This window comes from Cololabis saira, chromosome 13, assembly GCF_033807715.1.
Source record: "Cololabis saira isolate AMF1-May2022 chromosome 13, fColSai1.1, whole genome shotgun sequence".
NCBI classification, from domain to species: domain Eukaryota; kingdom Metazoa; phylum Chordata; class Actinopteri; order Beloniformes; family Belonidae; genus Cololabis; species Cololabis saira.
Genome location: NC_084599.1, coordinates 45,008,669 through 45,027,215, shown reverse-complemented (window position 1 = coordinate 45,027,215; position 18,547 = coordinate 45,008,669). Strand labels below are relative to the sequence as shown.

At 43.3% G+C, this 18,547-nt stretch overlaps 2 protein-coding genes across 2 annotated transcripts; both read left to right on the top strand.

Moving 5' to 3' along the window:
• The first annotated feature begins 801 nt into the window (after nucleotides 1–801).
• On the top strand, nucleotides 802–2,585 carry LOC133458716 (forkhead box protein Q1-like). The gene has a single exon (XM_061738906.1). It carries the CDS (start codon nucleotides 942–944, stop codon nucleotides 1,881–1,883), a length of 942 nt encoding a protein of 313 aa, XP_061594890.1. The 5' UTR covers nucleotides 802–941; the 3' UTR covers nucleotides 1,884–2,585.
• A 6,210-nt stretch (nucleotides 2,586–8,795) lies between these two features.
• On the top strand, nucleotides 8,796–18,265 carry LOC133458715 (forkhead box protein F2-like). Its single transcript, XM_061738905.1, has 2 exons — nucleotides 8,796–10,758; nucleotides 17,419–18,265. Exons 1-2 carry the CDS (start codon nucleotides 9,762–9,764, stop codon nucleotides 17,592–17,594), a joined length of 1,173 nt encoding a protein of 390 aa, XP_061594889.1. The 5' UTR covers nucleotides 8,796–9,761; the 3' UTR covers nucleotides 17,595–18,265.
• Nucleotides 18,266–18,547: the final 282 nt, after the last annotated feature.

Below are 18,547 nucleotides of genomic sequence, written 5' to 3'. Positions count from 1 at the left end.
ATAGATAGATAGATAGATAGATAGATAGATAGATAGATAGATAGATAGATAGATAGATAGATGATTAAGAATTAGATGAAGATTAAATTCACATTTTGTGACAAATTAATGTAGAAAACTAGGAAATACTGACTTTTTCTTGCCCTTTTGTGGATGACACGATGTTCACGAGTTAAACAAACACACATGTGACAAAAACGATCCTATTTATGAGGCCAAACAGAAAGGTGATGAAATCGAATCCAGTGAAATGGGGATTCATTTTAGTTTAATTTTAGATAGATAGATAGATAGATAGATAGATAGATAGATAGATAGATAGATAGATAGATAGATAGATAGATAGATAGATAGATAGATAGATAGATAGATAGATAGATAGATAGATAGATAGATAGATAGATAGATCTCTTATTTAACCTCCATGTGTGTAAACACTCCACTCATAACTACATAACTCCATACCTCCATCAGTGAATGGAGTGAAACCCCGCCCGTGGGCGGCCCTGCGTGGCGGAGCACGCATATTATAGAAGGCTGCGCGTGTCTCCGGAGACAGATCTGTTCCTCCTCTCCGAGGCTCCACATCAGCCCTGCATCCCGCACCGCCCCGCACTCTGGCGGGACCCGACACCTGCTGCTAGACCTGCAGACCTGCAGACCTCCAGAACCTCAAACATCCACCCTCAGACCTCCGCCCTGCAGGGTCACCCACAGGAGGACAGGTCTGCTCCTCCTCCGCGCCGTCCCGAGGCTCCAGAGCGGCTCCAGAGCGGCTCCAGAGCGCACCCGCATCCGACCCGCACCGCCCCGCGGGACCCGACACCTGCTAGACCTGCAGACCTCCAGACCTCCAGGACCTCGGACCTCCACGCACAGACCTGCACCCTCAGACCTCCACCCTCAGACCTCCATCCTCAGGGTCACGCAGAGGAGCCAGGATGAAGCTGGAGGTTTTCTCCGCGCACCACTGCGCGCAGAAGCCGCTGGAGCTGCGCCTGGACGCGGACGCGCACGGGGGCGTCCCGTCCCCGCTGTCCGGGGACGAGCTGGGCTCGGACGGGGACTGCGTGGCCAACAGCCCGCCGCCGCCCTCCGCGTCCCCTCTGCAGGGCGGCGTGGGGGGGGACCCCGGCAAGGGCAAGCCGTACACCCGCAGACCCAAGCCGCCCTACTCCTACATCGCCCTGATCGCCATGGCGATCCGCGCGTCCGGCTCCGGCCGCCTCACGCTGGCCGAGATCAACGACTACCTGATGAACAAGTTCCCCTTCTTCCGCGGCTCCTACACGGGCTGGAGGAACTCCGTCCGCCACAACCTGTCCCTGAACGACTGCTTCCTGAAGGTGCTGCGGGACCCGGCGCGGCCCTGGGGCAAGGACAACTACTGGATGCTCAACCCGCACAGCGAGTACACGTTCGCGGACGGCGTGTTCCGCCGCCGCAGGAAACGCATCAACAAGAGGCCGAGCAGTAAGGAGGAGCGGGACGGGGGCCCGGAGCCCCCGCTGCAGGGCGGGGGGGACACCCGCCTCCCCGCCCCGGAGGAGAGGATGGACCGGGGGGGGAAGTTCTCCAGCTCCTTCGCCATCGACAGCATCCTCAGCACGCCCTTCAAGCGGCGGGAGGAGGAAACCCCCGCGGACGCGTGCGAGGGCCCCCCCGGGCTGCGGCTCTACTGGCCCCCAGGGGCCCACATTTACCCGTACGCGCTGAACTACCCGCTGCAGCCCCCCTACCTGTCCGAGGTGACGGGGTACGGCGGCGCGGAGCCCGGCAGGGACGCACCGACGTACCTGCAGCCCGGGTTCAGGGCCCCCGGCACCGGCAGGGGCCCCAGCAGGGGCCCCCCCGCCTTCCACATAGACTCACTGCTGTCATGAGACCCGGGTTTCTGCCAATCCACGCTACCTGTGCCCAAAAATTACTACTTTGTGGTTCTGCGCATTTGATATTCATTCATTCATTGGCCTTTATTTAACCAGGCGGGTCATTAAGAACATTCTTATTTACAATGACGGCCTGGCAAGAGACAAGGAAGTGGTTTAGGGAGTCAAACACAGTAAAACTGTAGCTCTGCAAAGGTAGAAAACCATTAGGGAGCGTTTGTTTTTTGGCAAAGCAGCAGAACTTGGCAGAACAGCGGACCTGCTGCAGACTCGGACCCTGAACCGCTCCCATCATGACTCCCATCATGACCAGAATACTGTCACGTCAAACAGCCATGATGCTGTTTTATCTGAATAAACTGGTGACAAACAAACTGGTGTCATCTCAGGACGTCCTGTCCACGCATGCGCCAGAGAGAGAGAGCGCGTTGTTTTCATGTATCGATGGTTCATTGGTCATTTCTACTGTACCTAAATCTGTCAAGTCTATTTATAGTTTCTTTTTGTATGACCTGCTGTGTTGATGTCGCTGTTGTGTAAATATAATGTATAATATATGACCGAGATGGAATCACGTGACTGCACTATTACAAACAAACGCATGGAAAAGACATTTTCCCCCAGATTGATTATTGATTGTTGGTTTGTATTTTTATGAATAAAAATACGTGATATGGGACCGTGATGTTCAAGTACTTTTGTTTTTACATGAAGGTCGTTATTATAATAGAGGCAGGTGCGTGGGGGTGGGGGGAGGGAAGGCCTCGCACCTGCTCAGCAAGCAGGTGTTTGATCGATTCCCTGAACCTAAAAAACAGAATATCACCTGAAAATAAACCCCGAACGATCAAAACCAAAATAATAAGAGAAAATGTTTACTTTCTTCAGCTTCTTCCTGAAGTGCTGCGTTCACGGGAATAAACCTTATTACACCTAATATTGTTCAGCCAGTTTCTAACAAAAATGACAACATTTACTATTATAGCCCCGTCATATTAAACCAAATTGATTTGATCTGATTTGTATTTGTCTCAAACATGCACAAGCATAAAACAAACGATATATATAATAATAATAAAAAATATAACACATTACGATGAAGTGCAAGTTCGAGAAGGAGCTGAAGGAGCAAAGCTTATCAAGTTCAGCCCCCCCTTATATTGTTATATAGCATATAATACAATTACATACATACATACATACATACATACATACATACATACATACATACATACATACATACATACATACATACATACATACATACATACATACATACATACATACATACATACATACATACATACATACATACATACATACATACATACATACATACATACATACACGCACATACAGACGCACATTCATACAAAATTCAATTCCATATGAATATTCATAATCCATAAATCAATGCAATCTAAACAATTCAGAACATTTAACTTTAATATGAATGGTGCTACACATATTATAGTCCCGTTTTTTTGCTTAATATAGTGGGTTCAAGTATACATTTAAAAGGCCACCTATAGTATTTATCACAGCACGTTAAAAGGAATAAAAGTTTTATATTTTGTTAGGGGCCTAAACATTCAAATCTGACACTAACACTCCGCTTCAAAATAAACCTGCTCGCAGAATAACAGATAAAACATTACGGGCCTCTGGCCTAGATTTATTATATTTAGATAAGATAAGATTGTCCTTTATTTCTCCCTCAATGGGGAAATTCACAATATAATAATATATACAATATAAACAATATACCACTCCAAATGCGCTCGAGTCAACTGAAATGATCTAAAAATATATGTTGCTGATGAAGAGCTGAGATGATCTGCGGGTGAACCGTGTTCATCCTCTCACCTGCAGTCTCGGGATAGTTTTGGTGTTCAGCCATAAAACATATAGTTTGATTTATTCTAGTCTGGGGTCAGAAATCCGCGCAGGCGCACCAGACTGACCGATGCCGTGTCCGATGGAGGTGTTCAAACCTTCAAACCTCCAAACCTCCAAACCTTCAAACCTTCAAACCTTCAGGAGTCTCCGTGTTGATGACGTCACAGAACCCCCCCGGGAGACTCCGGCTGGTCACGTGGTCGTGTAGTTTAATCCTCTCATCTGGACGCAGCAGAGACGCGCGTTTCTACTTTTACACGGCGACCACTTTCCTTTTTTACTTTCCTCTTCTTTCACCAGGTCAATGGGCTGAGATGTTGATTAATATAAATATTTACTAAATAAATATCCATCAGAATCGCTGTGTGGTGCTTTGTTTGGTTCTCAATGTTTGTAATGTGTGTGTGTGTGTGTGTGTGTGTGTGTGTGTGTGTGTGTGTGTGTGTGTGTGTGTGTGTGTGTGTGTGTGTGTGTGTGTGTGTGTGTGTGTGTGTGTGTGTGTGTGTGTGTGTGTGTTTTAAGCAAACTTTCTCTACATTTAATTTATGTCACATCTGTATCCTATTTCAAAAACTAAAAATATTTCTTAAATAATCACCATTAGCCAAAGAAACCCCACATCAGTCGATCTCAGGATAATAAACACGGAATAAACCCACGCAAAACGTGGTTCAGAAGAGAAGAACCGGTCCACTCAGAACCTCTCAGAACCAGGTGTGACTCGGAGATCGTCCGTATGTTTGGTGTCAGTTATGATTCCACCGCATTGGCCCGTGGAGCTGCAGCTCTTCAGGTGAAGGCCAGGCGACACCCGGGACATTAAATACAGTAATATAGACAAAAATATAAATATATTAACGTTTCTAGCACTAGATTAGACTAAATTCAACTTTATTGTCATTGCAAATGTCAACAGTTCAGGGCAACGGAATGCAGTTAGAATCTAACCAGGAGTGCTTATGCAGTGAAATAAACACATATATACACACATATATGTATGTACATAGAGCAGATGAATAGATAAATAAATATTGTTATAAGGTGCAGGTCAGACATGAATGAATCATAATATATATTATGAACAGATGAGATGTGATTATATGATTTACACAGATTTGAGTTGCAGTAAATACATGGGTGATTGAAGATAATACAGTATTTACATGAGTGTGGAGGATCGACAGGAGTGCAAGTAGTTAAAAGGTAAAAAGGTAAAAGGTCCAGTGCAAATATATTATAAACAGTTGTGCAGAATGGTGCAAAGAGTCAGTGGTCCCGTTCACTAAACTGGGGGTTAAAACTAAACTGAAAATCCTTAATTTTTCTTACTGGTTTCAGGAATAAAATGTGATTTCATACTGAGCAATATTCTTTCACTCATTCATGTGCATTATTCTCTCACTTATTCATTTTCATAGTATATATATATTTATGTTTCCTGTTTCTTATTTTGTTGTTTACACATGTATGCACTTTAATGGAGCTGCTGCCTAATCTCATTGTATCATTATAATGATAATAAAGGCTTTTTCTATTCTATTCTTGATAATAAAGTGCATTTGTCCCGCTCGGATCCTGCAGTGCGCATGCGTGGATGTGAGGGGGACAGGTGACAGGTGAGACTCTGCTCCTGTTTCAGAGACAATGCTGCAACCTGCAGGTGAAACGCCGGAACAGCACACCTGTGTGGGGCCGGTCACGTGGTTCCGCTCCCCTCCAGCATCCTTGTGTTGACACCGTGACGCACGTCATCATGCCGCACGTTTGTGTCGGAGTTTCTGCGTCTGCGCAGAGACGCGCCGCGGGGCCCTGCAGGAGGAGGATGGGGCCTCTGCTGATGGGACTCAAACCAAACTTTAAGGCAGACACAATGTTCGGAAGTCCAAACAGTCTGACGCGCCTGCAGGAGTGAACCGCGCCTGACCCCTGCAGAAACCCGCGGCGGCCGCGCAGCGCCCGGCACCGCACAGGAAACACGGAACAAAAGCTGCAGCCACAAGAATATTAGATTTCCACCAAGACGGGCCCGAACAGCATTGATTCTTCTTTTATTTTCATGATTGGGTCCATAAAAGACCCGTATTTGCCTGAGGACAAATTAAAAAATCGATCCTGAAGGACCAAGAGCGTCTCTGTACTTGATTATAGTTATGTCTTCCTAAACATCTGCACTTTATATGATTGATGTGATTATGTACTGCTAACTGGCTGTGACTCCTATGCATCTGCACTTTATAAGACGTGGTTTTATCATTTTACTGCTACTTTGTTCCTCTGTTATTGTTTTATTCTGTCTTTTAACCTTGTGATTTTATTTATTTTGACGTGCGCTGCTCATTCGGCCAGATCATCCTGGTGGAAGATCCTTGATCTCAATGGGCTTTTACCTGGTTAAATAAAGGTTAAATAAATGCAAAAAATGAATAAAAAAAACATTAGAACTGAGGCAGAATTAATTTCAATAAAACGATCATATTTGGAAACAGTCGGGAAAGGTTTAATACAACCAGAAATTGAATATTTTAAAATAAATATGAATATATTCATATCTATTTGACACCTTAGGCAGGCCTGTTATACATATATATACACACACACACACACACACACACACACACACACACACACACACACACACACACACACACACACACATATATTTATATACACGTACTTGTGTGAGTCCTACCTGAGGTCAAGCAGACCAGAAACGTCTCATTGTGTTCGGAACGGAGTCATGTGGCCAGACTGAAAACCCCATCACAAACACCTCTGGAAGCTGTCGCCGTGGCAGCGGATCACTGGAGATTTCCTAAAAGACTAAATTAGAATCTCGTATTTGAGCTCAGCGCGTAAAAGCGGCCGCTCTTTTTCTTCAAAGCTGCTGCAGAACAAAGATTCTACAAACCGAAGCCGAGGCATCCTGATCCCTGCAGGGGGGGTTTGATGTCGCAGGAAATTTCTGGGGCCTTTAAGGTCCCTGTGTGTGTGTGTGTGTGTGTGTGTGTGTGTGTGTGTGTGTGTGTGTGTGTGTGTGTGTGTGTGTGTGTGTGTGTGTGTGTGTGTGTGTGTGTGTGTGTGTGTGTGTGTGTGTGTGTGTGTCGTAGTGGAACATAATTTCATCCTTTGTTTGGTCGAGGAGCGCGGAGGGTTGTGTTTATCTGAGCTGTTACAGAGCTGCACCGGGAAGAAGAACCGGCACACACACGATCAATTGAGAGTGTGAAATAAAATCGAATTTTAAATTATTTTTCTTTCATCTGTGAATATCTCAGAGCCTTTTTGGGGTTTATTTTGATTACAAAACCCCCGCTTTGCATTCGGCCGGCATGTCAGAAAGGCGCGCACGGAAATCAACATAAGTGCATATTGAAACATAAGTGCACTTTGAAACACACGTATTTTAAATGTTGTATATCTGTTATGTGCAATTGTGTGTTTGTTTGTATGTCCTTAAGCTGCTGTCATGCCTTTTAAATTGCCCCTAGGGGGCAAATAAAGTGATTTGTAATGAATAAATATAATATATATATATATATATATATATATATATATATATATATATATATATATATATATATATATATATATATATATATATATATATATATATATATAATTTTTTTTATTTCTTTTATTTTTTTAAGCTTTTTCAAGCTTTTTGCTACAAAGGAGTGGAATATTATTCATATGTGATTCAAATTCAATCAAAGCTTTCAGTTTAGTGACACTACAACTTTTTTATTCTAGTTTTTTTCTCTTCAAAGATCAATAATCTCCGTTTTGGTCGCAGCGCAGCAGGATGTTGATATTACCTTTATGGGGATATATAACTCCATCATGTCGGACAAATGTCCGTGTGATGTCTCCATAGGGGAGGAAACTGTCGACGCCCGCGCGCCTAATTTCGCTTTTCTGTGTCTAATGAACGCGGGCCTCCTGGGAGCCGCGGCTCTGGCCCGGGGCGGTAAGCTGACACTGGCTGCGCTGTGTGTGGTATTCCAGGGCCGGGCTTGATGGAAAAAGCCTGCTTCCACTCATGTCAAAGTCATTTACTCAGAGCAAACCCCCCGCTCTTTACACACGCAACTCCCCATCTCTCACACTCCGCGCCCCGGCGCGGCTCCGCGACAGTTTGTTTTTGTTATCCCCGGGACCATTCTGGGAGGAAATTATGAGCGAAATAATACAAATAAGACAAGACTGCGCTTTTTTATTCATGTGTCCTGGTGTTCCCGTGTTTCTGGGGGCGTCGCGGTGTCAGATACAGCCGGACCTTTGGCTCTTCGCGCTTGGACCAGGGAGGTTTGTTTCGTGGCACATCGGGCTGAAATCACGGCTTCACATGAAGAGGCGCGGGGGCGTGCGTGGGCCCGGTTTCTTAAACTTGTGGCGTGTGGCGATGTTGATTGGGATGTCTGGGGGAGGTTTGATAGATGGCATAATTGCGTGTAGAGAGAGAGAGAGAGAAGCGGTGGGAGGGAGCAGGAGGAGAGGGAAGAATGAGAACGGAGAGTGGACATGGGCCAGATTTGGTATGAAAGGGGGGATGAGGGGGGGGCATTTATTCGTCACTGATTTCAGAGAGATTTACAGGATGTGGAGAAAAGCACATTTTAAATGTTGAATATCTGTTATGTGCAATTGTGTGTTTGTTTGTATGTCCTTAAACGGCTGTCATGCCTTTCAAACTGCCCCTAGGGGACAAATAAAGTGATTTTAAATGAATATATATATATATATATATATATATATATATATATATATATATATATATATATATATATATATATATATATATATATATATATATATATATATATATACACTTTTACTTTAGTGACACTAAAACTTGATTTTTTATTTTTTTAATTATAGTTTTTTCTCTTCAGAGATCAATAATCTCCGTTTGGTCGCAGCGCAGGATGTTGATATTACCTTTATGGGATATATTGGGATGTCTGCATGGGGGGGGTTTGATAGATGGCATGATTATGTGTAGTCCGAGAGAGAGAGAGAGAGAGAAGCGATGGGAGGGAAGAAAGGAAGAGAGGAAGAAAGGGGACGAGGAGAGAGGGGAGAATGAGAACGGAGAGTGGACCTGGGCCAGATCTGGGGGGGTTTGGGTCCATTCGTCACTGATTTGAGAGAGATTTACAGGCTGCGGAGTGCGGGTGAGGAGAAAAGGTGAGGAGGGGGCTCCAGAGAGATCCGTGGAGTGATAGGTGGCCGGGTTTGTGTGACTGGTCTCAGTAAGTGGAGGGTTTCCGCGTTTCCTCCACTTGAGGAGTTATTAAGGCGGTCGACGGGCCACCCGCGGCGCGCCACACAGCGCCACTTAGCGCCGCCGTGACACCCAGAGGAGAAGCTGGTGTTGATCTGAATCCAGTCTCCAGTGGATAAACCAGACCCCGCTCAACCAACCCCCCCTCCCCCCTCCGCCCCCAACCCCTTCCTCTTCCTCTGTCAGTGCGTCAAAGGAGCTCCGTGCGTAACGGGGAGAGTCGTGCGTAACTGGAGACGGATTTCTCTCCCATTTTGCACCAGGATTCCGGGGGTTGCTGGTGGTGCGAGGCTGCACTTGAGACGCCAACAGCCGCGGGAACGGCGCTTTTTCTCCGCTAGAATCCTCCACGGGTCTCACCCCCCCACAGCGCCACTTAGCGCCGCCGTGACACCCAGAGGAGAACCTTGTGTTGATCTGAATCCAGTCTCCAGTGGATAAACTAGACCCCCCACGCTCCCCACGCTCCCCCCGCCGCCCCCAATCCCTTCCTCTTCCTCTGTCAGTGCGCACTCCCGTGCGTAACGGGAGAGTCGTGCGTAACTGGACACGGATTTCTCTCCCATTTTGCACCAGGATTCCGGGGACGAGGCTGACTTTGCGACGCCAGCAGCCGCGGGAACGGCTCTTTTTCTCCGCTAGAACCCCCCCACAGTCCCCCGCCCCCCCCTCCATCTCTCCTCTCTGACATGACGACCGAGACCGCGCAGCAGCAGCTGGATCCGCCGCCTCCGCTCAGATCCAGCCCGGCGTCCGGCGTCCTGCACCCCGCCATGCTGAGCCCCCAGGCGGCCGCCGCCGCGGCGGAGAGCTCCTCCAGCACCGTGAAGGGGAAGAAGGCGAGCTCGGGGCTGCGCAGACCGGAGAAACCCCCCTACTCCTACATCGCGCTGATCGTCATGGCCATCCAGAGCTCCCCGACCAAGCGGCTCACGCTCAGCGAGATCTACCAGTTCCTGCAGGCGCGCTTCCCTTTCTTCCGCGGCTCCTACCAGGGCTGGAAGAACTCGGTCCGGCACAACCTGTCCCTGAACGAGTGCTTCATCAAGCTGCCCAAGGGCCTGGGCCGGCCCGGGAAGGGCCACTACTGGACCATCGACCCCGGGAGCGAGTTCATGTTCGAGGAGGGCTCATTCCGGCGCAGACCGCGCGGCTTCAGGAGGAAGTGCCAGGCTCTCAAGCCCATGTACCGGATGATGAACGGCATCGGCTTCGGCGCGTCCATCCTCCCGCAGAGCTTCGACTTCCAGCCGCCGTCCGCGTCGCTGGCGTGCCACGGGAACACGTACAACCTGGACATGATGGGCAGCTCCATGGCGGGCGGGTACGACGGCCACCACGTCCCGCACATGTCCCCCAGCCCCGGCTCCACGTACATGGCCAGCTGCCCCGTGGGCCCCGGCGGCGGCGGGGGGGAGTACGGCGGGCCGGACAGCAGCTCCAGCCCGGTCCCGTCCTCCTCTCCGGCCGTGGCCGGCGCGCTGCTGGACCCGCACTCGCCCTACGCCGGCACGGCCTCGTCCTGGGCGGCCCCCGGCGGCTCTGCCTACATCAAGCAGCAGTCGCTCGCCTCCTCCGGCAGCCCGGCCGGGTCCGGCCTGCACTCCGGGATGTCGCACTACTCCCTGGAGCAGAGCTACCTGCACCAGAACGGCCGGGACGGACACCACTCCACGGACCTGTCAGGTAGACACCCGCCTCTTAGTTAATTATACTTTATTCCAGACTCAAGATCCATACACAAATACGATCAAAAACACACAATACACAAGAAGAAAAAAACACAGAAATAAAAAATAGTCTCGTGACTCATTTTAAAAGACACTTATGCTCCTAAAACTGACACGCGCAGCGTGTGGCCCTGTATTAATGTTCACCAGTACCACAATAATTTGATTATCCGAATGATTTCAACGACAGATAAACCTGTACATTACATTTCTCAAACAGATTGCAGTGTGTTCACTCACAAACATCTCACTCGCGCTTTAATCTGGGCCTTTTTAACAGTTTCCTCAGATCATTGTCATTGTAGCCACTTGCAGTCTCTGAAGGCTCTTTTATAATATTTATAGAAGATATTATGAGATAAGATTGTCCTTTATTTCTCCCTCAACGGGGAAATTCACATATAAGCGTTTACATTTAGGTTTTAGTTTGTATTTAGATTAGATTAGATTCGACTTTATTGTCATTGCACATGTCAAAGTTCAGGAAAACGAAATGCAGTTAGTATCTAACCAGAAGTGCTTATGCAGTGAAATAAACACATATATGCACATATAAACATGTATGTACATAGTGCGGATTTGCAGCTGAAGGAGATCTAAACTATTCAAAATGACAGTTGCATCTGCAGCAGAATTCCGCGTGACCATTTTGAAATGTAAGGAGAAATAGTCAATATATTTGTCAAAAGATTAGATTATATTCAACTTTATTGTCATTGTACATGTGAAGAGGGCAACGGAATGCAGTTAATCTAACCATATATATATATATATATATATATATATATATATATATATATATATATATATATATATATATATATATATATATATATATATATATATATATATATATATATATATATACATAGTGCAGATTAATAATTAAATGTTGTTATAAGGTGCAGGTCGGATATGAATGAATGATAATATATATTATGAACAGATGAGATGTGATTATATGATTTACACAGATTGAAATACAGTAGGCTACATACATGGGTGATTGCAATATTTACTAAAGAGAAAGCTTTCATAATTCTAAAAAATGGAAATTATGTAAAATGGAAGCTTAAAAGCAATTAAATATATCTATGATTGAGAATTATTTATATAAATTGTGTAATTTATTCGGTCGTTTTGTGTTGGTTATTATTTCCTTCGAGGGTTGACTTAACTCAGAATTTGTCAGCAGAGTTAATTTTATTGAATTACTGCCTAAAAATGCACACAAACGCGCATTTCTACACCGATCCTTTAAAATAACGTTTAATTGGAATAAAATGATTTCCGACCAGATGATTCAGAAAAGTAAAAGCGTTGTTTGAGCCCATCATCGCGTTTTTGCAGGATTTCCTCCGTCACATCTGCCGTCACGGGAAATTTGGCCTAATTAGTAAATAAAGAAAAACAGCTTCCCCATTTCCCCATGTGACCCTCATTTATCCCCGAGCAGGACACAGTGGGGGCTTTTACTGAGGTCGGGGGGGTGTCGTTGGAGGGCCAATAACCCGCGCTGGAGCCCGGCGGGGTCCCAGAGGTTACCCAAATAAACCCAAACAGAGCTGCAGGTCGGACCACACCGAGGCCGCAGTGAACCAGTTAAACCAGTTAAACCTCCAGCTGCGTCCTAATGGAGCGGGGATTCACGGGGATTGACGGGGATTCACCGGGATTCACCGGGATTCACCGGAATTCACCGGGCTGCCGGTGTTCTGACAATTGCTGCTGCTTTGCCAAAAAAATGCTATGGTTTTCTACCTTGTAGAGCTACAATTTTACTGTGTTTAACTCCCTAAACCACTTCCTTGTGTCTTGCCAGGCCGTCATTGTAAATAAGAATGTTCTTAATGACCTGCCTGGTTAAATAAAGGCCAATGACTGAATAAATATCAAATAAAGCGATATAATAGTTTTTTTTTCTCTCTTTATCGTATAATGTTCACAAACTGTAATGCAATTCATGTCATGGGTCGTGTATTTTGAATGATAAAATACTCAACATCCCATATTATCCATTTTACATCGTGCAAGAAATCATGGACGCGCCAATCAAACTTTGAACATCCACTGTGCGCATGCGCAGAACCACAAAGTAGCATTTCTCAACATTTCTCGGCAGGTAGCAGGATTGGCAGAACACCCGGCGCAGAACCGTGTCTTTCTTTTTCTCCAAAAAACCATGTTATTCCATCGGTGCAACCATCATCATCATTATTATACAGCAACATGGGGAAACAGCAGAACCAGAGAGGAACTACAGAGATGATCAGATAGATGTGATCAATAACGGTGTAGCTGAAGCTGGTGATGCCTTTAACCCTGTTATCAATCAATCAATACTATAACCTTATTATCATACAATCAATACTAGACAATGTTTATAAAGAAGTCCAGGAAAAAAAGTTAATGATTGTTAGAGCACAAAACAAAAGACAAATAAACTGTTTGTGCTATCAAAGTATAAATATACCTGTAGTGGGATGTCAATACAAATTTGCATCCATGTTTTTGTAGATTCAACTTTATTATCATTGCACGTGTTAAAGTGAAGGACAACGGAATGCAGTTAGCATCTAACCGGAAGTGCTTGTGCGGTGAAATAAACACAATGTACAGCATATATATATATATATATATATATATATATATATATATATATATATATATATATATATATATATATATATATATATATATATATATATATATATATATATATATATATACTGTTATGAGGTGCAGGTCAGACACGAATGAGTGATCATTTATATTATAAACAGATGAGATGTGATTATATGATTTACAACAGATTTGAGTTAGGGTGTACATGGGTGATGCATTCCCAGTGTGGAAGTATTTACACATTATTTACAGTATTTACAGTAGGCTATTTACAGCAGTGCGAGCAGGTAGTTGGTAAAAAAAAGTCCAGTGCAATTATATTATGTATAGATGTGCAGAATAGTGCAAAGAGTTAATATATATTCAATATATATTCACACATCCAGACACTACACACTCACACTCGGTACCAGAACCGCGGGTCACCGGTCGCCAGGTCCGGAGCGGCCGCCCGGAGCGGCGGCGGGGCCCGGAGCGGCCGCGGGAAACCCGGAGCGGCGGCCCGGTCCGCAGCGGCCACCCGGCGGTTGGAGGCTGAAACAGCCACATCTGGAGCCCTCATGACCCCGCGGAGCCTCCTCTCCTCCTCCTCTCCTCCTCCATCCCTCTGTTCCTGGAAAACTGACGGTCGCTGGAAAAAATGTAAATACTGCAGCAGCGAGTTTGGGCTTTTAGACGGAATTTGGCACAAACACAGACATGATTTCTCCAACGTAAACAAAAATAAAGAGGCACAAACAGATGGATATAGACGGAGATGGATCTTAAAAATCAAATCATCAGAAGTGGAAAAATGGCCAAAGCGAAAATGTTATAGGAACTCAGTCATCTCTAATTGTATTTAAATAAATCCAACTTTTTTTTGTGACTGATAAATTAGGCCATGGCGGATATAGGTTTATATTAATTCAACATGATTTCCTACATATGTCAGATGTAGGGCAGCGTTTAGAAACCCTTCCTAAAGTGGAAGATCCGGCGTGTTCAGGTTATAGAATAAATCAGGGCTTTTAAACCTTTTTTATCCCTTGGATGAGAGAAAAACAAAGCAGGTCCCGCTTGGAATTCTTATTTTTCCCTTTTTTAATGTGTCAAGTTTTAAGCCTGGCTTAGAATAACTTTTTAATGTGTTTATTCTGCTTCTATCACCTTATTAACCAGTTCCTGACTGGGTTTTTAGCGTGTTTACGGTTGATGAAACTTTGTCCTCGTCAGACGTGAAGGAGTAACGTTAGGCCGAGCTGGAACGTTACAATCTCCAGCTTTAGGCTTTGTTACTGTCACGAATTTATCCTTCAGGTCGAACTAGCGTTAAATATGGAATAGCCAAGTCAATTTCGCAACGAATTTTCTTTTCTTAAGCTGCTTGCTAGCTCGTTTTTCCGCTCTAAAGTTGACATTAGTCACAGGTATATCACATGTATATATATATATATATATATATATATATATATATATATATATATATATATATATATATATATATATATATATATATATATATATATATATATATATATATATATACTTTTTTTTTAACTCTCACAAATTATTTTAGTTAAAATTGCTTTTATTTCTTTTGAAGTTGGAGGACCCCCTGCAGTACCTCCGTGGCCCCCCTAGGGGTCGCGGACCCCCTGTTCAAGACCCCTGATTTAAATAAATCAAACTTTTTTGTGACTGATAAATTAGGCCATGACGGATATAGATTTATATTAATTCAACATGATTTCCAACATATGTGAGCTGTCGGGCAGCTTTTAGAAAACCCTTCCTAAGATCCAGCGTGTTTTCAGTGTTCACAGAGTTTATTACAAATAATTTAAAAACACAAATACAGATATCAATCAACTGAGGTTTGTAAAATGGGAACTCCCCAGAAGCTACTGTAGCTTATGAATAGGGGCCCAGTCACACAGCAAAACAACTATAAATTACACAGATAATACATATACATATAATAACCTTATAACCTATAAAAAAACACACACACACACACACACACACACACACACACACACACACACACACACACACACACACACACACACACACACACACACACACACACACACACAATAAAACCCCGAGACCTCCGCAGATTTCCTAGATACAAAGATATTCTTGTAAAAATAATACATCAGGTATTGGTCCCTAAACATAATTTAAAAAGAAGAGACATAATTTAATAACAATGTTTGTTTTTAGTCTCTTTTTAAAAATTGAGAGAGATCCAGACTCTTTCATAGCATTTTATATTAATCTCATTCCAAATGTTTGGACCTTTACAGGAAACACTGAAACTTGTACATTTCAGTTTCCTTTTCTTTCCATTTAAAAGTGGATTTCCCCTTGTGGTTAGGGTTAGGGTTAGGTTCATGTGTTCATGAGTGGGAGCATGAATTGGGATGAGATGACAGAGTCTGTCATTGAGTCGTGTTCAGCTTATGGAATAAATGATGCCGTTTCCGCTTCATTATTTTGGTGTGTTCTGATGTTATATGATCGTAAACACTAACTGGTTCATCACAAGCAGAGGGTGCAGATGTGATGTATGTGGGGTAACCGTCAGGGGCGGCTCCAGAAATGTTTCCTAGGGGCGGCCAGAGGGGGCCACTTAAATTCTTGGGGTGGAACCAAAACTAATAGCCATCATTACAGGATTTATTATACTGATGTAGTATACAGGCTGAGAAATACTTTTATATATATTTTTTTATATATATTTTATATATACACATATATATATATATATATTTTGTTTAAATTATTATTAGGCTATATATATATATATATATATATTTTTTTTTTTAATATATATAGTTTTATTTATATATATTTTTTTATTATTATTAGGCTCAGAAATACTGACGATAGAAACTGACGATAGAATGTATGTGACCGCCAAGTGTTTTTCTTTTTTTTTTTTATTGAGGAAAATGGGATGGCCAGCAAATTTGTAGGGGGGGCCATAGTGCCATAATGTTTTTTATCTACCGATGTTTTAACTTATCTTGCTTCTTATCTTGGGGCCGTCCTTTTTGTTCTTTTGGCCGAAGCACTTGTTGTCACTTTATCTTGTCCTGTGTTGTTGAGTGTATGGTTTTGGATTGTATGTTTAATACAAGATGAATCACTCACTGTCAACCAAATTTACCCAAGGGTACAATAAATACATAAATAAATAATCTAAATCTAATCTAATCTAAATCTGCAGTGGGGATCCCGCGCTACCAGAGCCACTCCTCGTTGTGATTGTGATTGTGATTCTGATTGTGATTCTGATTGTGACTGTGATTGTGATTGTGATTGTGATTCTGATTGTGACTGTGATTCTGATTGTGATTCTGATGGTGATTGTGATTCTGATGGTGATTGTGATTCTGATTCTGATTGTGATTCTGATTGAGATTGTGATTCTGATTGAGATTGTGATTTTGATTGTGATTCTGATTATGATTGTGATTGTTATTCTGATTATGATTGTGATTGTGATTGTTATTCTGATTGTGATTGTGATTCTGATTGTGATTCTGATTCTGATTGTGATTCTGATGGTGATTGTGATTGTGATTCTGATGGTGATTGTGATTGTGATTGTGATTGTGATTGTGATTCTGATTGTGATTCTGATTGTGACTGTGATTCTGATTGTGATTGTGATTGTGATTCTGATTGTGATGGTGATTGTGATGGTGATTGTGATGGTGATTGTGATTGTGATTGTGATTCTGATTGTGATTCTGATTGTGATTTTGATTGTGATTCTGATTCTGATTGTGATTGTTATTCTGATTATGATTGTGATTGTGATTGTTATTCTGATTGTGATTGTGATTCTGATTGATATTGTGATTCTGATTGTGATGGTGATTGTGATTGTGATTGTGATTCTGATGGTGATTGTGATTGTGATTGTGATTGTGATTCTGATTGTGATTTTGATTGTGATTGTGATTCTGATTCTGATTGTGATTGTGATTGTCTCCAGTGGGGATCCCGCGCTACCAGAGCCACTCCCACTCCTCGGTGTGCGACCGGAAGGACTTTGTGTTGAACTTTAACGGGATCTCGTCGTTCCACCCGTCGGCCGGGGGATCCTACTACCACCACCACCACCACCACCACCCGCAGAGCTGCCAGGACATCAAGCCCTGCGTCATGTGAAGGAGGAGACACGTCTGAACACACAAGAGGACTCTTTATTATTATTATTATTATTGTTCAGAGGTGGATAATCCAGGTGCCATCAAGTAAAAATCCTGTCCAGCAGTTGTTCCAACCGTCACTAAAGCAGCTCCTCTGCAGGAGGATGGTAGGTTTTTAGTGAAAACACCTGTTTTAAATGTACTGGCTGATCATTTCATTTCATTTATTTATTTAGAAAGGGACAATGCACATTAATTAACATGAGCACTTGAGTCCACCATGTAAATGTACCAGATTGTTAGCCGTACAGGCTAATTTACATCTGAAGTCCCTGCAGGTTGATGACATTTATATAAAAAACATTAAAGGAGAACACAGTAAAAGACTAGAGTACAGAGTACAAACAATAAGTAAAACCATGACATAATAACTCTGAATAATGACAAACATAAATGAAGAACAAGAGCAAACAAACACATGAGCTCACACAGGTTAGATCCACAGGTGTATGTTTTAATGAGCAAATATCAGCTTAATGTTAAGACAATTATTTGACTACTGGTGCTTTGAGACTGACCCCATTTCAAAATTGGTCTTAATTTAAGATTGGTTCAAAACTACTTTTGATTTTGTAAAAAAACAACAACATTAAAGCACATTCCAGAGGTGTTTAATCCAGGTGTTTAATCCAGGTGTTTAATCCAGGTGTTTAATCCAGGTGCCATGAAGTAAAAACCCTGCCATGTTTCTGGATCAGCCTGTACATTTAGAACAGGTGTTTTGATTGATTGTTTTGATTGAAATTCTTTATTCAGTCACATCACACGACAAGCATTATCAACACAAAGATTATCAACACAAACTTTATCAACACAAACTTTATCAACACAAACTTTATTGAAAAAATAGTGAGTGAAAAGGCAGAAGCTAGTCCTGATATTAATGCCTGTCCTACATACAGACAAACTAAC

Excerpts from the sequence above, each read along its gene's own strand:
- LOC133458716 (XM_061738906.1), top strand. The coding sequence starts at position 942 with ATGAAGCTGGAGGTTTTCTCCGCGCACCACTGCGCGCAGAAGCCGCTG.
- LOC133458715 (XM_061738905.1), top strand. The coding sequence starts at position 9,762 with ATGACGACCGAGACCGCGCAGCAGCAGCTGGATCCGCCGCCTCCGCTC. Across the intron at positions 10,759-17,418 it reads CCACTCCACGGACCTGTCAG|TGGGGATCCCGCGCTACCAG; the intron begins GTAGACACCCGC and ends GATTGTCTCCAG.